Consider the following 23,576-nt stretch of genomic DNA (forward strand, 5'->3'; position numbering starts at 1 on the left):
TTCAAAATGTTTGCTATATTAGGGTTAGTAAATTAGATAAAAGCTAATTTGGGTGCAGCAACGTCAGCTCTTCAGTGAAAGCCTCTGGATGGACTTCGTTCTACTTATTAGAAAAGCTTGGTCATAAAAATACGGCTTTGTGTTGGCACTCAACAATCTCCGATACAAGAAAATTACGTCAGCAGTAGTTTGACCCAGTTTAAAAATAAAAAGAAATTTTACAGGAGAGTTAAAGGGAGATGGATACTTCAGCAAGGCAGTGAGTAGGAGAGTTTAGCTTTGAAGATAAAATGGATCCCGGTGAAGAACAGCAGAAGGTTTATAGCCGTGTCATGATTGGAAATAGATCTGGACTCCTGTTGTCCAGAACAAACCGACGAAACATAAACTGAGTTTTAAACCAGATAGAGGAGCCTGAAGGAAGAGTCTTCTCTGAATACTAGCACCTGCATAGTTTATTCTCGTTCTAAAGCATCTCTCACAACATTGAAACAATTTGTGTTAGAGAATGGGAACACTTTAATGAACAAATGAGTTAATATATGTATATATTAAACAATAAAAACAATTATCCTGTGCAATGTTTTATTCTACAGTTTATCCAGAGTTAAAAGCCATTGATCAAAACAAAAGAAAAAATAAACCTCGAAAAGAAAAAAAAGAGAAAAGAATAAAAATAAAATAATCATGAGTCCCTGGGTGAAGCTACTGAAGCCACGAACAGAATGAGTTTTCTTAAGCAAGAGGAATCCTTTAAGATATGAGAACCAGGCCATCTTGCTGATTAAATGGGCCAAGTAGAGCCAGAAAGCACCAACCAAAGACAGCCACGTAGCAAAACAGGGCCAGAGAACAGGAAGATGAGAAGTCCCCCCCCAGCACCTCTGCAAACGCTCAACCATTCGCATTTTGTTCACCTCAGGCGAGGCAGTGGTGTGGCATGAAGTCAACAGTTAGTCAAAGTAGTGAGAGTGAGGCTGGTGACGACACACCACCGTCCTGCACACGTGGGCTCAATCTGTGCCGAGTTTCAAAATCAAGTCCATGTGAAAAGAAACTGGTTGTTTTGGGGTTGTTTTTTTTTGTTTTTTCTTTTTACATATAATTTGTTCATTCATACTTTTCCATAGAGTTCTGTATAGGCTATATAAAAGGCTCTATCTGAATTTCACATAAAGCAAACAACCAATGCAGGTGTCGTTTTTCCAAAGTCTATTATTGTCTGTTAGACCGCTGGGAAAGGGGGGCCTGTAGCTTTAAGTTCTCCTTTCCAAAAAAACAAAACAAAAAGCATTTTAACTTTGTGAGAAGATGACAGTCAGTCGAACTCCATTATCCGCTCTCAACTGTGATGACGGCCTCCATGCGAAGGTACGGACAGCAGACGGGTGAGTCTTTAGATCCTGAACGCAGTCACAAAAACACCTGGAGGGGTCGGATCAGAGGAGTCTGAGCCACAGGTGGCCTCCGCCCCCCCAGCGCCTCCGCCCGCCGGAGGGTCAATCTTCCAGCAGGTCCCTGTCCAGATCTATGAAGGGCTCGTCAATGTAACTCACAATGGCACAGCGAGAAGTTCTGTCAGAGCCCAGAAGTACTGACACCGTCTCCTTCCAGTAGCTGAACGGGATGCAGGAGCTCTGAGGGGGAGAAAGCACAGAATATTTACTACTGTTTGTTCTACAGCCTTAAATAGGGAAAATATTTTGTTCATCTGGAATGGTTAAAACTAAATTAGCTGCTGCTAAACATCAATCTTATGTTCATGCCAAACAGAGTTACTCTAAAAGGGTTACTGATCATTTTCTGCCACTTGGGGGCAGCAGTAACATAGAAAAGTCCACAAGAGCTTAAGATTATTTTTTGATAATTATTATTATTATTATTATAGAAACATGTATAAAAGTAAATAAATAGCTCCTTTCAATTTTTACATCCAGCTGATCCTGGCAAAATTAGCATTTGGTCACAATCATGTAATTACTTTGACTTTTTCTAAACGTAACATTTTTATCACAGCATCAACACCTGGGTTGACCTGTAAGGGTGTCCAAACTTTTCAAACAGTGGGCCAGATTTAAATTCTGTATTCATTTAGTACAATTCTCATTCACCATCACGTTTCATTTTCTTGTATTCTGTATTTATAACTACAGAATGTGAAAAAATAAATAAGTAAAAAACTAAACTAATATTGAAATAAAATGGCAAATTAAATATTGATCATCTAAAGATTATACTGTCCTACTATTCGTGTTACAATTTTTAGATGGAATATTTGGTTGGCACATTAATTACTTAAACCATTTCTTTCTTTCAATATCTATTACCAATTTTGGCAGCATCAGGCTCCGTACCTCATTTTGTACAGAAAATATGAAACAAAAAAAATCGACATTTCAGGTGTGGCATTCAGTTTGTTCTCACTTACTGCTGCTAGACTCTGATGGACGTTAATATAGTTAGCTCTAAAATCAACGCAACACTTTGTCAACTGTACAATACAGCAGAGGGCTAAAAATACTAACTGTAAATTAATGTGGAAAAAGTTATTTAAAAAAGACCTGGATCTATTCCAAGGTGTTAGCTTAGTCCAATAAAAACATTTTTAATGATCGGTCTGCTGCATTACAACGTACTCGTCATGCAATTTGCAAGATCAATTTTTTTTTTAAAAAAAGAAAAGAAAAAAGATTATCCAGGTTGAATTGCATTTTGAGTGAAATTATCAACAAGTCAGATCAAAACAGAGAGAAAATGGAACCAAAGACTTCAGCAAAACCTGACTTCATCAGACTGCAGGTGTACATGTTGAGTCAGATCTATTTTTAGAGATGTGTAGTTGTACTGAAGAAACTCCTGATGGAACTAAAGAGAAAAGCGATATTGTAGAGTTCGGGATGTCAGTAAGGAGTGACTGAACACATCATGCAGTGTGTTAATTTACTGCAATTTATTTTTGTGTTGAAATAAAAGATATTATTTAAAGCAACTGAGTTTTTAACTATATGAATGGCATTGAAACCTAACTTAAGTAGAACAAGTAAATAAAAAAAAAATCTACACACATTTGGACAAAACATTTATTAGTCTAAACTAGCAGGCTAGTTTAGACCACACAAAGATCTGACTTGTGAATGAGTTTCTGATGTCTTAAATTATTGGCACTAATGTCATGCTCTCTATTCAACCTAAAGGCCCCATTTTAGTTTTGTTCAAATCCAATTATAAAAAAGAAAATGATTACCACTATTTACAAGTGATGGCACTTGTAAATAGAAAAAGAACATGTTGTGTTTGTCCATTTAGTCCTAAGTTTAGACTTATGAATTCAGTGTTGCAACCGACATTAAACTTTTTAAAGCAATGTTTTTCAGTATCTGGCTGCTGACAGGCTGCTAAAATCAAACCGAATTGTGTAAAATTGCACTTAAATTTTCCTTTCAGTTTGTGGCTCAAATCTGCTTATGAAGTCACTTAAACTCATTTTTAACAATCAAACCTAAATCTGCTATGTCAGGAAATCAAAAATAATAATTTGTCATAAACCTGACTAATTATGATTCCACCGATGTTCTTCTGGTGTGACACTAGAAGTATTTGTTGTAGTCTGGCCCGTCACAATAACTAATGTTTCTGGACGATTAATCGTCTCAGGAGTTATCGTGATAAAAGATAATATTGTTCTGAGACAATTTGCCAGTAAAATGATGATAATAATGCAAGAATACATTCTGAAAGATCAACAAACTTGAAATTCTAATGAACATTTAACACTGGAAGACATTTTAAAAATCCAAAATAAATCAACAAAACAACAGAAACAACTAGTGAAATGAATTATGAACTCTAGAAATAAAATTATCCTTCAAAAAAAAGGTTTAGTTGAGACCAAAACTTCAGACTGAACACTTTTATCATTCATTTTTTAATAGAAAGAAAAAAAAATTAATTATGAAATTGGAAATTAATGAGTTTGTTTTAATTTATCATGCAATTAATTGATTTATTGATTACTGTGCCAGGTTGTATTGCGTTTTGTTTGTGTACTTGTGTTTGTAGACGTGTCGCTCTAAGCCAGCCTGCTAGAAAGCAACTTTTCAGACTGACTATTGCACAACTGGTCTGTTTGAGCACTTTTGGCTGATTTATCAAACAGCTGGAAACCACAGGAAGCTCTCAATGAGTAAAAGTGCAAGCATCAGGTTGGTTTGCTCAAAATGGAAAACTGAACCAGAGTTTCCACTGACTCTATAAACTCCTTTTTCTTGCTGTGTTAAGCTTTTGGTTTAGACTGTTGGTAATGAATTTCAGGGCCCAGATTTTAACCAACAAGCCTGCATTTCCATTTCGGGATTATTTTTGAATGGTTGACAAAAAATACAAAAAAAACCAACCGATCTTGATGCGACATGGAAAAAGTACATTTACGCTAACAACTCATAGTTTAACTGCGTTCAGGGACTCACGTTCTCCAGACATGTGCTATCCTTGTCCTTGTTGAGGTAGTGCCGTTGCCAGAAGCGCAGCAGGTTGTGGAAGTTGTTCAGCAGGCACCCGGGGTATTTCTCCATGTACTCCTTCTCCCGCAGGGCGTTGAGATAGAAGGGCAGCTTCGCCTTTCGTCTGGCCAACATCAAGATCACCAAGCTGGTATTTAAACAGCTCACATTCTCCTGTAGAAAGGAAGAGAGGCGAGGCGGGGGTCACATGACTCAGTGTCCAGCAGGTTCGCCTGTTTCTGGACGAACACACCGCAGCGAAAGCAAACCCCCACCTGCGTAAGTGTTTGTACGTTGATGATGTTGATGAGTCGGAAGAGGAAGGACAATCTGTTTTCAACTCTGGCCACGTAGGACAGCAGGCAGCACTCAGAAAGCACCTCCATAACTGATGAGGACAGAAAAATCACTGATTTGTTTTTTTTTTTTACTCAAATAAAGCTACTAACTATTTTTATATTACAGAATCATACCAGGGTGGAAAAATTTGGCCTTCCTTAAAGGCTTGTTTTACCTTTGACATCTTCGGTCTGGCTTTCAAAGCGGTCCAGTGAGAGGACGATGCAGCGCACCAGCATGTTGGAGTCCACCAAGGAGCTGTTGATCTGAGTCAGGAAGGCCTGAAACTAAAACAGTTTGAGGTTTAATCAGCTATGACGTCATGTTTACTGATTAATCAAAACGAAGCAGAGGAGTGACACTAAATGTAAAGAGAGAATAAAAGTACTGCGGCTTTAGCTGTGACATTTTGTTGGGTAAAAACAACAAACAGGAAATCATTTCTTAAAACCAAACAAGTACATTTCTGATTTAATTTAAGCACTAAATGCTAAATCAACAGCTACAGTGGCCATGCAGCAAAGAAAGCCAGAATTATTTAAATTTCTGTACACATAAAATGGTTTCTATTGCAAATTTTCCTGAATTATATTTCTGCCTTGCCAATTCCAAATTTAACTCAAATATTACCTAAATTGTATCAACAACCACAATAAAGAGAAACACTTTATTTTTCTTTTAGTGTTTATTATACAACACAAATTACTGAAAATTATTTCGTGGTTTCTGTAAAGTGCTTCGAAATTAGTCTATTTAAAATATTTTTGTAAAAAGACAAAAGAATCCAAATGTGTAGGACTTCATTTATAAAGAGCATTTAGTAAAATAATGATGGTGCAACATTATAATGAGAACTATAATGTTCCGTTCACAGATGCACTAAGACGTGCATGGCAGTCCATTTTTTGTGGTTTTTGATAGGACTTTCGTGGTAAAAGGTTTTCTTTGCAGCTCCAGTTGATTTGCTAAAGATAAAAAGTCAAAAAGGCTAAAAGTGTCATCCTTGAATTTTTTTTTTTATGGTAAATGCCACACAAATGTACCAAGGTCTCTCCCTCAACACAGTCGGCCACATCAGAGAGTGAGCTACAGTTTCTCTGTTACTATGGAGACCTGTGTAATGGCTGATTAGTAGAAGAATAGAGAGGTCACACACACAAATCAAAAAATATATCAACCGATGGTGTCGCACTCTTTGTACTCTTTCAGATCATGCGTATGTTCTAACATTTTCATATCGGAGTGTTTTCATACCTTCTCTGGAGTGTTGACATATTTGTTGAACCTTTTAAAAGCATCAATGTTGAACTTCATGAGCTCCCCCAGCAGGTCAAAGTAGCTCTGGAGGACGTCTCGAGACGTACAGCCGCTGTCTATGATGCAGAGCAGGATGTGCTGTTGGCGGATCGAAACACAAAACGAGCAGCGACTCGTTAAAATGACCAAAGTTTAAAAAACTTTGTGTTTTTTGTGCTGTTTTTTTTAACATGAGTGTATTCCTGCGGGACAAACATGTTCTACCTCTAGGAGCCCTCGCTTTAGGAGGAACATTTGGTCTGCATAAGATGTTGCTCCTCTGAGAAAACTTTCCACTGCCCTCGCCTGCCAGAACCTAAACAAACAGGAAAAACAACACGGTTTAGTTCAACGTGCTTTCTGGAATAGAATTACAGTGACAATAATATATAATCTGTACCTAAAGGATGAGTCGGGAGGTTCCCTCTTCATGACGGTGAGGAGACGCGTGAGGAGACCCTTCTTTCCGTCACAAACTAAGCTTCTGTCTGTGTTGACTAGAGCTTCCACCTCTGGGATGTTGGCTTTCATGGAAATGGCACTCAGTTCGTTCAGCTCCTGGTTGTTGAGCAAGAGGTACTTGTTCCTGAAAGACGGACAGCAGATTCTAAAAAACAAGACACCAAAACGCTAAACATCAGCACAAAAGCAGGAGAAGTTCAGGACACGTACTCATGGTGATCGCTGAAACTCTGGAGTAGCCGCAGGAATTGGATTTTAAAGGATATCTCCTGCACAACAACAAGGAACATTCTTTTTTGGGTTTTTTTTTTTTTTGGACAGCTGATATAAATGTTCACATTCTTTGAAGATTTTCACTTCTCAGTGAAAGCAGAAGGTGAAGAGGTTCATACTGGGCTGCAGTCGCAGTTCTCATTCTGGCCGTGCACCACATGATTGGACGCGGTGTATTTCCTCCAGATGAGCTTGTCGAACAGGTTGTTGAGCCCCGGGATGAGACGGAAATCGGCCAGCATCTTGTGGACCTACGAAAACGGCGAGGAGGAATGAGACGAGGCTCGGCCGCGGCGAGGAGCGGGACATGTTTTGACTCCGGACGGCGGAGCGGTACCTGGTTCCTCTGTCGGCCCATCAGGAGGACGCAGAGCACGTACAGAACCTCCACCTTGTACATGATCTCGTGGACGGTCTTCATGGACTGGGGCAGCCTGTGTCTCAGAGGGCTGGTGGCCAGAGGACTCTCGTCTGATGACTCTGAAGAGGAAAACACGTTGAAATTCAGACCATCCGAGACTCTATACACTGTCACTGTCTCTCTGTCACAGTGAAAGGGACACTTTCCACAGAATATAGTGAAAGTGGACATATGTTACATCTGTTAGGTCTGATTTTCTATAGGCTGGTGCAGTGACATGAGAAGTGATGTCATTATAATCTGGCTAAACCAAGTTCTTGTTTTGTTTTTATTTGGGGACATGGGGAGGAAATAAAAAGTTTAGAAAATATGAAAATATCAATAAAGCTTAAAAAAAATGTGTAACTTTAACAGCAACTTTTTGAAAAAGGTGCCACAAAATTAGAAATAATCACAAGAAAAACATTCTAGAGGGACTGAACTGAAGCTGTAAAACAAAATAGTAGATGGGGTAAAATAATAAGTAAAAAAAATCCAGATTTTCCCAAAAATGTCCAAAATCTCACCTGTGCTGCTCTGCTCAGCCTCCTCGGTGGCCATCTGCATGAGCGCGTCAAGCACCAGTGCGTTGTCCAGCCAGGTGTACCAGTCCTCCAGCTCCTGCAGGAAGTTTGCTCCTGTGGCTTCAGACACTTTTCTAGTGGCTAACTTACACAGCCGCTCAATGAAGCCCGGGATGTTCAGTAGAGTCACTGTGAAACGAACACAGAGATCAGGAACCAATCAGGTTGTTTTTTTTTTTTCCAGACCAATCTGATATCTGTACATAAAACCCAACCTACCCTGGTTGACCTCGGCGCGAGATGGGCAGGCGTTGCGCTTCTGCTGAGCGTTTTTGGCCAGTAGCGTGTGCTTGTCGTCGTTCCCTATATCTGGTTCTGAGATGGTGACGGACAGGATGCGGCAGAAGTTGGCCAGCTGCTGCTGGTCGAAGCTTTGGACCAGACCTGAGAGGTTGGGGATTCCTTCCAACTGGATCATCTCCTTAAAGACGCAAACAGACGTGTTGCCGTCAAATTCACACGGAGCGCATTTTACTGGATAACATCCCACATTTACTGACAGAGACCAGGCTGGGGAGATCAACATCTGGAGTTTTTTGCTGATTCATGGTGTTTCGTCGTTTTGGTCAACTGAACCAGAGACTCGTTACCAGAAACCGTCACGGAGCATGGAGGACATTTCCATTGCTTCAGTAAGGCCAACAATTTAGTGTTACGACTTTAGATTATTATGCAAGCTGACCAATGATCGTTCTGGTTTCCATCTAACAGTATAAAGACACAACAAAAATTATTCAATAGAACTATTCTCCCAATTTCCACTTCTTCAAAAACTAGATTAAAAAACATTCTATTTTTTTTCCCTTCAAAGCCATTTGTTTGTATCAGGATATAAAACACAAAAATATTACAAGATTAATGGTTTATAATAAAGTGGTTTAAACATACTGTTGCAAACTTAATTGATACCCAAGCATGAAAAAACATTGTTACTACGTTTTAATCTTAAAAAATTAATCATGGTCTTAAAAAAATAATATTGCACTTCTTTATAATTTTTTTAGGTATCTACACTGGGACTTGATTGCATATTCTCAATTCACAACAGAACTCAGTTTGCTAAATATTTTAATCCTGACATCATAATACAGAATATAGTAAAGGTTACAATGTCAGTCATTTATAGGTCTAGTCAAATCCCTGAGTTCCAGTTGTTTTCAGGGCTAAGCGGTTGCTGAATACAATCTAAACGATGTTCGTGTGGCTAAACCACATTGTTCCAGAAAAAGTATGTGTTTACATTAGACAGAGTGCAACTAGAAATACAGAGAATGTGTTTAAAGAGTTATTTTAAGCAATGTGGTTGATGACATGTTTCTCTGCTTGGTGAGAAGAAAATGATTTTATCAATCTCTGAAATAAAAATTTAACAAAAATCCTGCATTTTAACTTGTTGGCAAATAATGCAGGTTTATAAAAGCAAAAATATAAGCTTACTGGAGAAAATAAAAAATGTAAAGCCTGTCATTTTCCTTGTATGATCACTACATATAACGTATTATAACATAAGAAGAAAACAAATAATCAATCCCTCAGCCCTGGTGCTTCCAGAGTCCCACGAACCAACATCTGCAGGTTCAACATGAGAGCACTGCTCACCTTTTTCACTCCAAGAATGTCTTCAATGAGCGTCGCCGTCTGCAGGAACGTCTTCTTGTTTGTCATCAGAGTGAAGAGAAACAGAACAAAGTCGTCCCTGGCTGCCAGGCTCTTTGTCACTCCCTCCGTCTGCAGTCAGAAACGAAACAACTTCACTACAAATGACTTGTCAGAAACAAAACATTCTTTGAAATAAATGGCATGAAAGCTTGAAGCACCTCTGCTTTTATCTTACATTAAAAAAATTTAATTGAACACTTACACATATACAACAGTTGTAGAGAACACTAAGGCAGTCTTTGACCAGCTCATCATTCACTGTAGAAATAAAGGAACAGATGTTAGCAGAAATTGAATTGATAAAAGAGAAAAAAAATTAGAAAGATGCCATTTTGATGTTATTCTCAGTCACTTTTGGGTTTCTTCTTCTGCATAGTTAGCGTGGGTCTCATTAAGATTTCCACAAGCAGCTGCCAAAGAAACAGAAACAGAAGAAAATTACAGCTTTCATTCAAAAAAAGTAAATAAATAAAAGACAGAAATTGAAGAAATTCTCAAACTTACATCAACTCCACCAAACAGATCAAAGGTGTAGGTGTTGGGGAAGGTGGATTCCTGAGCGGTCTTCCTGTCTTCTGTGACGAAAGACATGGCCTCCACCGAGAGCTGTGATGATAAGCTCTAGAAAAGAAGAAAAACAAAAGAAAGTGCTAATTAGCATAAAATCTCTAAGCACCAGGTTGGGAATCACTGAAAAGGCTGTAACTCCACCGTGACAGTGAGCTGAGAGCAACGCTGCGTACCTTGAGATAGCCGTGAGCGTGGGAGAGGTCGCTGTTGGGGTGGCTGCTCTCGTGGAGCTTCTGGAGCAGGTCAGGGATGCCATGCCACTTAGCAGGTTTATCTCTCTCCTGAAGCAAGCCTCTAGGGAGCTGCAACGTACCAGAGAGGCTGGTCAATAAGACACATGCAGACCCACACAGACAAAACATTTCAAAACAAATGACATGCTGCAAGTTAAACTACTTTCAGTCATGCTATTCAAACTGTGTATAAAGTATGTAAGCACTAAGAATAAAGACTTTAGCTGCAGCAGAGAAAATGAAGGGAAAAAACTAAATCCTCGAAAATGTAAAAGTATCTTGACACAGTTTGATGTTTGTCTGCCATGTGGTAGCAAGTGTGTGTGGCATTTAATGAGGTTTCCAGCAGAAAACTGGCTGCTTGTTTCGGAATGCATCACTTTGAACTGGGGGATTTATTGTTGACATGGTACATTTTGGTTATTGATGATAAATAAAAAAAATTTAAAAAAACAAGACTGACAATATGATCTGAAATGTTATTTTTGCTTTTTTCCCTCCACTGTTTGTTCCACATGAACTTCGATAAATATCAATAAATGTGAGTATGATATACAGTTAACTAAAAAAATACTAAATAGTAATATAATATAGTAATACTAAACATTGTGATGAAATTCTAAGTTCGTATCGCTCACCCCGACATTAAACGTCAATAAAAGACAATTAATCAGATTAATCGTCTTTGAATCACTTAATAAAATAATCACCAACTGGTTCAATTAGCTGGAAAATACAGCTTCAATAAAAGGCCATTTTGCTGAAAGAACAGCACAATCAGTCCAGTAATTATTCAAAAATGCACAATAAGTTTATACTTTTGTACTCAAGACAAAAAAACAAACAAAAAAGAAACACTGGTCTACAAATTTACTTTATCCAGGACAAAAAAAACTTTTACTAAGAACCTGTTTCTACCCAGTTATTGATCTGTTAATCCAAAAAAAAAAAGTAAATTGATTGATGTTAAGTTGAGCAGAAAGGGCTGAGCTTCTCACATTTCGATGTTTGTATCTTTTTTTAGCTGCAGTTGTATCCTTTGATACAGACGATCGGTCCATATTAGGCAATTAAATATTTTGTCAAAAAGTTTCTCATTTTAAAAAAGGAATTCATCATTTATTTATTTGCATCTTTTAATCTAGATAATATTGTTTGAAAATGGTTCAAGTGGTTAAATGAAGTATTTGTGGAACATACAAAAGTTTTTATCCGATTAATCGTCAGAATAATTGATAGAGCAAACGATGACTAATCGTTAGTTGCAGCCCTAAGTGCAAGAGAGAAATCCAGAGTTCAGTTATATTTGGCAGAGGAAGCAGTCATGTGACGTTTATTGTTAAAATCTCTTCAAATGACTTTGAAGTTTAGAGGATGACTGCAGAAACCTGATTTAGACTGTGGAAAGTTGTAAAGACTTAGTCAGGAAATAATCACATTTTACTCGCTTACTTATTTGAAGGGACCAGACACAGAAAATAAATCTTCTAGGTTCAAGAACTGGATATCTTTGCAAGCAGTTGTGAGTGAGCCCCAGGTTTTTCTGTTACCGTTTTAATCTGGAATTTGCATCTGTTTGCCTGCTGACTTTTACAAACTTTAGACACACTGAGGTCAGGACCAGAGTGAACAGTCGGGAGCAGCGGATCGCTTGTGCGTAAATGCACAGAGGAGGTGAAGGTTTTCTAAATTAAACCACATTTTTCCACTCGGTGATCAGCGGGAATATAATCAAGCTCACAAAGGAGTAACACCAAAATCTGGAAACTAACTCGCTGCTTCAAATATTGAAAGCTCTTCATGCTGGAGATAATTTTTTGGACAGCAGGACTTTTCTTCAGCCATAGTGTTAAAGGCCAAATCAGTATTCTGTCTCAATGTGGCCACTTGTCCTTATTGTGCACGTTTACCAACTCAGTTAAATACTGCATGTCAACTTTGTTTTCACCTGTTCACAGCAACAATAAAAATTGAAACTACCCTCTACAAATCCATCTGTGGACAAACCCAATGTATAAACAGTCATGTGCTGATATGATGTAAACAGAATTGAAATGCGTACCATCAAAACCACAATCATCATCATATATTTTTATGACTAATTGGTTTCCATGCCAACAAACAAAAAAGCAGCTAAATATTAGGGTCATATGCTTTAATACACAAATGTACACAACATATTTTATTTAGAAGGATAAATTCCTTCAATTAAGCACCAAATAAAGCATTTTATTGTTTACATTACTGACACAAAAATTAAAGGGAACCTTTACCATTGTGTTCAAAATGTGATTCTTTCAGTTCAATAGAGAATTAAGAATTTTGATTTATTGTTTTATTGAAATAGTAGCTATTCAATATTCACAGTATTCTAGTCTAAAATATTAGTCTCTCCCCTTTGTTTTTCCTCCCCACTTTTTTTCATTAACATGAGATTGCAATTAATTTGTAATTATTGTGAAAGGGGCAGGTATTTATAGGGTTTTTCTTCTTCCTGCTCCTTTTCACTCATGTAGATGAAGTGTTACAAGACAGTGTTTTTGTACATTGGTGATGGAATACTGTTGAGTGAATAAACCGATTGACTTATCCATTAGTATTTGACATTTAGGATGTCGTATAGTTCAAATTTTGTATCTAAAGTGCAACTAACCCCCAAATAAAATGTTTATTGCTGATAAACTGAATATATTATTTAGAGTTCTAGCTTTATTTTTAAAAAATTTAAATTTTTGTGTAAATTTGTTTAGTTCTGGTATATTCTACATCTATATAACAACATGCTTTTGTACCAACTCTCCCTGCCGACTGCTTCCAGAGTAATGCAGACTTTTCCTGACTGGAAAATCGTGGGTAAAACTAAATTACCTGATCCTACCTGTTTTCGTTCCCTAATACAGCCAAAGCTGTTCATCACAACACCTTCCACCATGATGTAGCTTTGCAGTTTTGGTTGCTTCATGCTTATGTTTTTTAGAATATGAAATTATTAAAACCATCTCTGAAATCTTGCAAAGGTTCATGTTTAACATATTTAGAATAGATATTTCATAGTTTTACCATTTCAGAAATTATTGTAGATTTAACAAATTGTGTCAAAGTAGTCCATAATGAAATTTTTAAGAGATGGTGCAAATATCTCACGGGATATTTTTAAAATTTATTACTATATTCAGTAGAAACCTTTTTGTAATTCTAATACAAATATATATATATTTTTTAGATTTGTCGTGTCAAATTAGCTCCCAATTCAATTCTGACAGTTGAGAGGCTAACGCAGTTACCAGGACAATCGAAGCCGTTCGTGCTAACCAACTCAACACATGAGCTCTTCATGTGTTGAAGAGTAAATTTTTACAATAATACATTTTTGTCAACTTGTGAAAACCACAATAAGCGTGTCAGCCTGCCCAGGCAGCTGCTCTGCCCTATCCATTTATGGAAACGGTAGTTATTGTGGTTTCTGCGTGGTTACGTAATCACCTGAGCTGTTGAACTGCCTCAGCTAACCAGCTGTCGTTAGCCCGTTGGCTAACATTAGCAGCTACAACTACCGTCAGTAAAATCATAATCATATATTAAATAAAGCAGAGCTTTTTTTTAGTAACAATTGGATCTTGCAGTACAAAACAAAGATTAATCTAAACAGCTTGACTTATTAGATGATATCGCATTAACGTAGCCCTAGATGCTAAGCTAACGTGGAGCTAACAACAAAAGATGCATTTCATGCGGAGCTTTTCCATTTGCACTGGTATGAATATTTGCCCAACTACAAGTGATAAAATTCCATTCCAATGCAAGTCATATATATTATTTTTACCTCTAAATTTACTCTAAAACGTTCTGCCTAATTGGCAAAATACACTCGGACAGGAACGGGAACCTCCCCAACTAACTCTCCGGGATAACGTCTTCATTTTCAGGCTTGACTCCAAGCGCGAGTCCCCGGTCTCACTCGTGTAACTTTCGAAAGCGTTCACAATTGATACAGGCGTCGTTTCTCTTACCTGTGTTCCTCGGTTGAAACCTTTCCCGGTTATTTTACTAGACGTTAACTTTGTGACTATATTACTGTTACAATTTCTTCGTTTTCTTCCACTACTAGAGAACTCAGACCCCAGAAGCGTCGCCATTATTTCTTCTTCCTGAACCCAACTGTTTGGGCAGGAAGTGGAAAGCCTTAATAAAATTGAAAAATGAGGAGTGGCGCGCCATCTGGTGGTAGCGAAATTGACACTGCACGTTTAGTCTCACATCAGTGTATTTTCGTCACAGTATTTGCTTTGTTCAGTAAAGTGCCAATTCAATAAAATTATTAAATACTTTATTGATCCCAAAGCGAACTTAAATATAAATAAAAAATTAAAATTAAATCATATCAGTGGCCCCACAAATTTTTCAGCTTTTAAACCTCGAAATAAGTAATAAAAAATAGAATAACAAAGGTTAAAAAATACTCAAAAATTTGTCTTTAAACAAACTGGGAAAGCCCAGATGATGTGATGCTTCATAAGTTTATGATAGGTTAATTCACCACATTTGAATATGGTGACACTGTGGATATATTTTGAAGAATCTCATAAGCAACATGGGAAAAACTCAGATTAAACAGATCATAAGTGTACATTTTAGCAACGATGACCAAGATTAGCTTTGGAGGAAAAAGAGCCAAGCTTGCAAGCCTGAGAACATAATTCCAACTGTGATGTACGAGGGTGGCAGCATCATACTGTGTGGGTGTTTTGCTGCATGAGAAACTACTGGTAAGAGAAGAAACAATACATATAAAAGCAACATTTGCCACACAGTTGGCGCTTGGGAACAAATGGATCTTCTAGAAGACAAGGTCTATCGGAAAGTCACCACATTCAAAACAAAGAGGCTGAAAAGCAACAAGGTCAATGTTTTGGTGAGGTCATCACAAAATCCTGTTCTCAGTACCATAAAAACATGCAGGCAGAGCTGAACAAGCTTATTGTTTCACCAATTATGTCAGGAAGAATGGGAAAAAATTTGAACAAACTGTTGTGAAAAGCTTGAAATACTTCACCCAATCCACCAAATATTAAGGAAATGTTTACAAGTTCTGAATTTAAAAAAGTAGCAATAATATTATTCTATAATTGCTCTACTATTAGTAATAGAAAGCCAAAACAAACGATCCGTTTGTTGTGATTAAATTAACGTGACTGTAATGAAAAAAATTGACTGCATAATTAAACGTTTTTGTAATTCATCCTTTTAGCATTGTGTATGTTAAAAATAAGAATCTGTCAAAAGTAATCTGATTATTTAAAAAATGTTAATATACTTTGAAGATACAGACCTATTTTATTAAATCCACAGTTGTGAGTTGTGTAGTGAAATAAAATATTGGGGCTCAAACATTAAATGTGCTGTTCCACAAGGTTCAGTGTCAGGGCCTAAACTTTTTAATTTATGCAGTAATATTTGTGAAGATGGATTTTATTTGCTAATGAGAGACAAAGTGAAATTTTTTTATTGCTCATGCATCCATTCTTCTACGTTGTTGTCTTCGTTTTTCTTCTCTTTTTTTTACAGACTTCGCTGATGTTTTACGGCCTATGATTTTTTTTTTTTTTAGTGCTGGACTTTTGTGTACTTTTACTTTCAAATTTGCTTGAATTTGAATTGGTGAAGCAAATATCAATGCATATGATGTAATATAATGAGCAAAATAACATTGAACAGAGAAATTATCATTTTTGTTCTTAACTTCTAGAAGCAGTGGCGAAGCTAGAAAATGTTCATGGGGGTGACGGGCTGGGACCGTTACTCACTCAGGGAGGCCAACAACTGATTGGCGCCAGAGCCGCGACAGAGCACAACATCTATATTTTCAAAATAATTCACTAAAGACAGAAAATATTTTCTTGAAGGTCTTACTATATTAATAAACATAGGAGTTTATTGGTTTCATCACTGCTGCCACCACCTGTTTTGGAGGGGAACTGCTTGTTGCTCTGCTCATGACCGACTTACCTGAATTAACCAATCACTTCACAGGAATGGCAGCAGAGGTGACCAATGGTTGCCATGGCCACACCCTGGCTCCGCCCCTCGGAGGACTCATATTTATTGACTTGTCAGTCCCCAAACCTAACTTTTGGAATCCTTAAACTAAATCATATGAAATTTTAAAAAAAAGCTCTAAACTCTTGTAAATATGTGTTTTTTATTGGTGTAAATTATTTATTGTTAGCGTATAGATTATATTAGTTTCAAATAACAAGACAACAGCGACAACATTCAGATACAATCACATTGCTGTAATGTTAACAAACAATATTAAGTTAAAATCTTCATAAATTAGGTGAAACATTCATCGCCTCTTCGGAGCCGACATCCTCTGCCTCTGTGCTTCGTCCGCCTGGCACTAAAAATGGCCGACAGTTTGACTGGTCTCTGAGCAGTGTAGTGCCTCTGCCTCGCTTCTGTTCCGGGACTAATCCTCAGAGACGGCGTTTGGGCGTGCAGAGGACCATCTTCAGGGGTTTGCTCAAGCTTGCAGCAGCCCCAGAGCAGTAATTCCCTTCACTCTTTTTGTTGGACTTCATTTTTTTGTTGATTTTTTTTCCCCCAAACTGACCACACAGGCTTCCCTTCACGTGTCCCAGCTGTGATCTTTGCACTCTGTTAACTGGAGGTAGGAGCTGATGGCCTCCCTCAGCCCGTCGCTCACCAGAGAGTTGTCCGACTCGGTTCTCTTCCTCCCGAGGACCACGGACCTTTTTAATGGAACAGAACAGGAAAACGGTTTAGGGGTTTGAATCGCTTCGGTTTTGCTTGACGAGAAAGAAAAAAAAAATGCCGCAAAACAATTATCATAAATAAAGTAGAACTTCACAGAGTCACACATCTGAACCCAGCGCAGGAAAGTTTCTTCAGACCGAACATGGCGGTGAAGCATACAAATAGCAACGAGTCAATACAACCGCAGCCTTATCTACCCCGTTGATCATGTTTTCAAACTCCTCTGCATCGGTTCGCGTAGCTCTAAATCATGCAGTACTGTCGGACTGAACCAGGGTTGTAATAGTTCTGTTTCTCATTATAGTTTCGTTTTATGTCGCTGTGACTTTTTGCTTGTCTAATTTAGTTAGATTTAATGTGTTTGCGAGTCTTCATTGGTTATTATTAGTTAAATGTTGCCTAGTTTTAGTTTAGTTTTTATTAGTCATGGTTTAAAAAATAATGGATTCAATTATTGCTGAGCAACCGTCTGAATTTGCCACCAGCTGATGTAAACTGTGTGTGTGTGTGTGTGTGTGTGTGTGGGTGTGTCTGTGTGGGTGTGTGTGGGTGTGTGTGTGTGGGTGGGGGGCGGGGGGTGAGGGGGAAAATAATCAATTTCTCACCAGTTCGAAAGGCTAAGAAATAGATTCATAAACACAAAAACGAAGAATATTATACTTATAATTTCAGTATGTTTTAGTTTTATAAATGCACAACATGGGTCCAGTTTCAGTTTTCGTTACTTTGTTGGTTTTAATGACCTTGGACTGAACCAATGCACTCTGAGGCAATGCCAGCAAAAACAGCCATCAGTTGATCCTCTCACCTGCTAATTTCCCTCCAGTTGATGGTCGGCCTTCTGACGGTGGTGGGAACCGGTCTGGGCTCATCCAACCCTTGGATGAAGCAAGGGACGGTCAGTCGACAGCACAGCCCGTCTGGAAGTTCTGTGGAAGGAAGAATCGCGCCGATGTCAGTCAGGTACATTTTGCTGCGATGACGTGAGAAAACAGGGCGAGGACCTCAGCACAAACCTGAATAGTGTTCCACCAGGTAATGGAGGGAGGGGAATGTGAGACCTGGAGAAATGTAGACCCAGGAGTTTTCCAGCTGGGAGATGCGGTAGTGCTTCACGGGGTTCAGGTCTGAGGAGCCGGTCCTCCGCAGGACGGAGAGAGAATAGCTGTCTAAATGCAGAAAACACGCACAGACGCAGCTGTTAAAATACACAGGTTTGGACTTTTGTACTGTTTTCCCTGGAGTTGAAATCCCTTTGTTGCACTTTTTAAATAAACTATCAAACACATAGATGAGTTGAGTGATAGAAAAAAACTGATGAATATTTAGATTCTGCCCCCAGAAGAGATTGTTACAATACCAGCAGGGCTGGTCAAAAGTTGAATGGAGCAATGGGCAGAACTTTGGTTTTTGGCCCACTTCCTGTTTATTCATCAGCCACCATTGCACCAATAATATCTATTTTATATTGTCCACGCTCGATTGTTTCACATTCTGCTTTCATCACATTGTAGCTACTTAGAAATCGCTCCGATTCTTTTCTTAAATAGGGATCTGTTAAAAAGTAATTCTCTTAATTGAAGAACGCAAGTTTCTAATCAGCGCGGGACTGACAGCAAACATTTCATAAAGGTTGATGAGAGTGTTATTTCCTTAATAAATAGGTAAATAAATAGGTGTCATATTTAAATTGTGTTTTTGTAACATGCACAATTTTCAGCCTGAGTTATAAAATTTCTTGTGCTTTTTGGGCCTCAAGGCCATCAAGGAACCCTAAGTGCTTCTTTTTCTAGGATCATCTGGATCCCAGGAAAAGAATATGCAATATACTGTAGAAAATGTAAAGATACTGATTGTAAAAAAAATAAAAAAATAAAAAAAGTTTGTTGTATTCAGTTGCTAATCTGGCTGCATTAGCGCTACTCCTGTATGAGCTAAGCTGTTTATGTTTTCTCTGTCTTCAACAAAAAAAGCAAGTATTTCAGTTCCTTCATGTGTATGTCTGCATTTTATAAACTGCTGAGTTATTTCTTCAAGCAGAATGCTGGATTTATGGTGCTGGGACAGAAGTTGTGTAGTTTCAACTAGACGTTGTGAGTCAGTTAGTCGGGACAGAGAAAAACCAGAAAGAGCCGCCATTTTTAACTATTTGACAACCTGATGAGTCTACACTGAAACTCTCCCACAGGATGAAATGAGAAATGAACAGATAGTAAAATGATGCAGTAAAATTATGTTAATGTCAGTGGGTACTGACCAGCTTACATTCACCACTTTAAACATTAATTAGCCTTTCAGCTTCTAAGCGGTTAGCGCAAGCTAGTGCTGGCTGTGTTCAATATTCACACTTTCACCAAAGAATTAGTCATCAAGTTAATGTAGCTAGCTAAAAGGCTAAAGTTGTTTCTACTTTCAAGTTTTCTCACAAACGTGGTTCAACATAAGGATCCAAGAATTTTAAACGTTTCCATTTTGAGAGTTCATTTTAGGATCTAAATTCAACCTTCTCGATTAGTAAACACAAATTTAAACTAAAACAAATCCTACAGAGTATTCCATTTACATAAAGGCCACTCTATGGCAGGCTGAACATTATTTAATGCAACTCATATTCAGTGTACTGGGTCAACCCTGCATGTTAACCCAACTCAGGTCTGAATCTATTTGTCTCAGTGTCCGACTAGCAAAATAACCGTAACAGAGCTGTTTATGGCCTCAAACTCTTTAAAGTTGTACTTTCAAATTAAATACATCGCAGCAGAGGCTATTACATTAAATTAAATATGTTTATTATACAGTTTACTATTTAAAAAAAAAAAAAAAAAAAAGCTCTAACCTCTGTTTGTCTCTGATTCGCGGATCAAAAAGGCTCCAGTCTGGTTGCTGGGATGTTTAAGGAGTTCCTCTGCTTTATACCTGCTGATCCCCGTGTACAGCCACCTGCCGCAAAAAAAACCAAAACAAAAGTATTACCCACATATTCAACAAGATGAGACTACATTGCAACATTTGGTTAATGTTTTCAGGTCTGGAAAATCCACTGGAACACTATGACAGAAGATTGACCCCCCCAGGAGGAGGAGGAGTGAAACTGTTGGAGGCTGTTTGTGTCACCAGAGAGAGCAGACATCTTGTTCCAAATGTCTGTCTCCACCGAGGCGCAGTTCACCTACACAGAACCTCCTCTCACGGAACTCCCCTCTTCTCTTCACGTTCCCTCTGCTTTCTCACACGTACGGCTATTAAGTCTTAACGTCACTCACTTGTCTGTCACCATCGCCGTGTAGTTGGTGGGAACGTAGCTCTCGCGCCCGGTGGTCGTGGACCTCACCATCACGAAATCACCGTCGCTGTGACGTGAGAGAACAGACGTCTGTCACTAATCTGCCGTCAAGCACAGATCGGATGATGTTTGGAGTTACACTTACTCTGACACTATGGTCAGCCTTTCCCCCATGTGCATGGTCAGTTCTGTGCGCTCAAACGCTGGGTAGTCGTACAAAGAGACGATCACACTTTCCTGTTGTCCTGCAAGAGACGAGATTCGTCGATGTTTTCCTTCATTTATTTAATTTATTTACTTTTTTTTTGTCCTCCTGCGTGCTTCGGGAGTGGAGCTTACTTGGCGTCGCAGATCCAGGCTGATTTCCGAGGACTGTCTGGTTGCACTGACATCTGGTGTAGCAGGTGCCCATCCTCTAACTGGTTTGGGAATTTGTGAAAACAAGTAGAAGAAGAAGTAGAAGTAGAAGAAGATCAAATAGAAGTAGAAGAACAAAGAGAAGAAGAGGTAGAAGTAGAAGAAGAAGTGGAGAACTTAATGAGACATTCTGGGAAACATGGAGATTTCATTTTCCTCATCCTACTCATTATTGCTATGACTGTGCAGCAAATCGTGGCCACCTATAGGGACTCTACGTTTATTGTAAGCAGGCAACAGACGCGAGGTGACACAGGAAGGCGCCCGACCACAACAAGAAGCCCGGTGATATCCTGTGTTAAATTTCCATGCAGCATGTAAGCGAGGGAGCGAGCGAGGCTTTGATGCAACTCGAAGGCTAGAAAAGAGGAAGATTTTCCTCTTATGACACGAACTGCAAAATGCACTGAAGACAGCGCATTTACTGTTCATCTATTTATCATGAGAGAATTCAATAATATACTGCTCAAAAAAATAAAGGGAACACTTTAAGTGTTAAACACCTGTTTAAGTGTTCCCTTTATTTTTTTGAGCAGTGTACATGCAATCTAAAAAAAAGGTAAAAGTCTCCAGTTAAATAGAACTTACCCAGTTTGTTTCTTGCTCCAGTAATTTATTAAGAGGACGCAGTGATATCCAAAGACAATGCTTGCAGATAAATCCTTATCTTCTGTAAGAAAATCCTTTCAATGCAAGTGACGCTGAGCTCTGCCTCTTCTTCTTCTGCTGATGTGCGCTCTTGGAGGCAGCTGTGTTTTTGCAGCTGTTTCTAACGTGGGCTGACTGAAGAGAGAGGAGGTCTCCCGCCTCGCCTTTATGTACGGCTCCATCTCCAGCTTCCTGTGACGTGCGACGCTCGAACATCTGACTCAGAGCGCCCTGCAGCGCTGCTCTCTATCCAGTGCAGATCTCTGAAACACACCGCATGTCTATGGAATGAGCCGCCCCGCCTGCGCAAGTGGTGTTTGCACTCGCAGTGCTATTGTGGTTTGATCTGGTGACATAATTTCAAGGAGAAAAAGACAAAAATTCATTAGCAGTCGTTGGAATCCAAATGTGGCGGCCAGATTACATGATTCTCCGTCGGCCCACTGAAACCCAGCTGCTGATTAAATGGGAACGTTCTGATTACAGAGCCAGAACCCTGCAGAATCACGTCGGGCTGCCAGCCTACGACTCCATGAAGTGATCATTTCTCATCAGTCTAAAGTTCACCATAATCCTGAGGTTATAGAAGCTTTAACTCTGAAATTCATATTGTATAGTGGAATGGTAAAGAATATTAAAACTTATTTGTAAAAAATATAAGTAAAAAAAGAAAAAATATATATATGAAAAAAAAATTTAAAAATATATACAGTATATTTATATATAAATCTTTTCATATATATGAAAAATATAGAAAAATTATGTATTTATATATACTTATTTATACATATATATATATAATTTTTTTCATAAATGTATCTAAAAAAAGAAGAAACTATTCTGAGATTGGATCGTCTAAAATATTTCCAGTAAGACTATTTGTGAAATAGAAAAGTAAAGAGGTGTAAAAATTTACCCTAACCTCTCTCCTGTAAAATAATAGATTTTTTAAATTTTTTTTTTGACATCTCTCAGTGATCCAGTTATCTGCTAGGGGAAATTATATTGAAATATTGACGCAACATATAACAACTTTTGTAAGAAATCTAAAGCATTGGCACAATAATTAATAAAAGCTTTTTGAAAGGTCCTGGAGGCTTTTATTTAGCACTAATGAGACAGGAAGTGGGAAGGTTTTATAGTAAGGGACCTAAATCTCACCCTGGATGATTATGTGGAGGGATGATGGTTTCTGTATTTGGACTGCTCCAATGCCACACCATGTGTTGCTTGTAAAGCGAGGCGGCCTACAAACCTGACTCCATTACACCTGTTCTCCATATTACTACATATTAAACAAAGATGCAGGCCAAGTGGAAAGGTCACTGAAAAATTAAGAAGAAATTCAATGTGGCTGTGTTGTTTCTACTTGTGCATTATAAAAGCGAGGAAAAATATTACGATAACATTTTTGTTTGTGCCGGAAAAGGCATCTTCACTGGTACTGGGGGCGTGATAAAATCTTGAGGTTCTTAATCAGTTGCTCGGAGTTTTTTAAGAACCAAAACGACAGCAGTGAACGGAAGAAATAGAAGAACAGATCAGACTGGAGTTAATCACCAGAACAGCCTGTTAGCACAGATGGAAAGTTGGGTTATCACCATTAAAAATATTCCATAACAGAGCAACATTCATGGAACAGGTCAGATTTTCTAATGGCGGAGCTTAGAAAATCTGACATCATCAGATTCAAGTGCGATGCAACAGAAGCAGTATTGTTCTGGCCAGCTCCGCAAACCGTTTTACGAAGGTTTCACCAGTACATTTTTCACTTTTTAAAAACCATTTGTAAAACCATTCTTAGTAAAATTTAACACAAGAAATGAGCAAATGTAATGGGACAAAACTGAGACATTTCTGGGGTATTTTTGTAGCTCGTTACAGCAGCTTTGTGCTTCTCACATAGCAAGTGGCTAAACAGCCGTATGCTAGCGGCTAACGGTCAGTTTGTTTGCTTGCTAACCACATAGCAAGTGGCTAAACGGCCGTATGCTAGCTGCTAACGGTCGGTTGTTTGCTTGCTAACCACATAGCAAGCCAGTATTAGCAGCTTGTTATCAGTAGCCTTAACCATATACATGAATATTAAGTGTTTGTTTGTGGCCTTGACCACCTTGAATCACCGAATAGCTAAAG

General features: G+C 38.4%; 2 protein-coding genes across 3 annotated transcripts; both read right to left on the reverse strand.

The window, feature by feature from the left end:
- Positions 1 to 433: 433 nt before the first annotated feature.
- Positions 434 to 14,480, reverse strand: trpc4apa (transient receptor potential cation channel, subfamily C, member 4 associated protein a). 2 transcript variants are annotated; one of them, XM_032549959.1, is made up of 18 exons: positions 14,326 to 14,480; positions 10,256 to 10,384; positions 10,017 to 10,133; positions 9,865 to 9,922; positions 9,715 to 9,770; positions 9,453 to 9,581; positions 8,073 to 8,271; positions 7,797 to 7,982; positions 7,207 to 7,349; positions 6,989 to 7,120; positions 6,807 to 6,865; positions 6,535 to 6,720; positions 6,360 to 6,450; positions 6,093 to 6,233; positions 5,014 to 5,125; positions 4,775 to 4,887; positions 4,467 to 4,673; positions 434 to 1,637 (listed from the first exon to the last, which is right to left on the reverse strand). In XM_032549959.1, the coding sequence occupies exons 1-18, from the start codon at positions 14,449 to 14,451 to the stop codon at positions 1,500 to 1,502; spliced, it is 2,322 nt and encodes a 773-aa protein (XP_032405850.1). In that variant the 5' UTR covers positions 14,452 to 14,480; the 3' UTR covers positions 434 to 1,499. The 2 variants fall into 2 exon arrangements, with proteins under 2 accessions (XP_032405850.1, XP_032405849.1); XM_032549958.1 differs by having other exon boundaries at positions 8,073 to 8,274.
- A 2,015-nt stretch (positions 14,481 to 16,495) lies between these two features.
- sla2a (Src like adaptor 2a) lies at positions 16,496 to 21,883 on the reverse strand. The gene is made up of 8 exons (XM_032550654.1): positions 21,381 to 21,883; positions 20,715 to 20,794; positions 20,521 to 20,620; positions 20,356 to 20,442; positions 19,929 to 20,032; positions 18,109 to 18,261; positions 17,901 to 18,021; positions 16,496 to 17,067 (listed from the first exon to the last, which is right to left on the reverse strand). The coding sequence occupies exons 2-8, from the start codon at positions 20,785 to 20,787 to the stop codon at positions 16,944 to 16,946; spliced, it is 762 nt and encodes a 253-aa protein (XP_032406545.1). The 5' UTR covers positions 20,788 to 20,794; positions 21,381 to 21,883; the 3' UTR covers positions 16,496 to 16,943.
- Between the last annotated feature and the right edge of the window lie 1,693 nt (positions 21,884 to 23,576).

The sequence above is a fragment of the Xiphophorus hellerii genome, chromosome 20 (genome assembly GCF_003331165.1).
Source record: "Xiphophorus hellerii strain 12219 chromosome 20, Xiphophorus_hellerii-4.1, whole genome shotgun sequence".
NCBI lineage: Eukaryota > Metazoa > Chordata > Actinopteri > Cyprinodontiformes > Poeciliidae > Xiphophorus > Xiphophorus hellerii.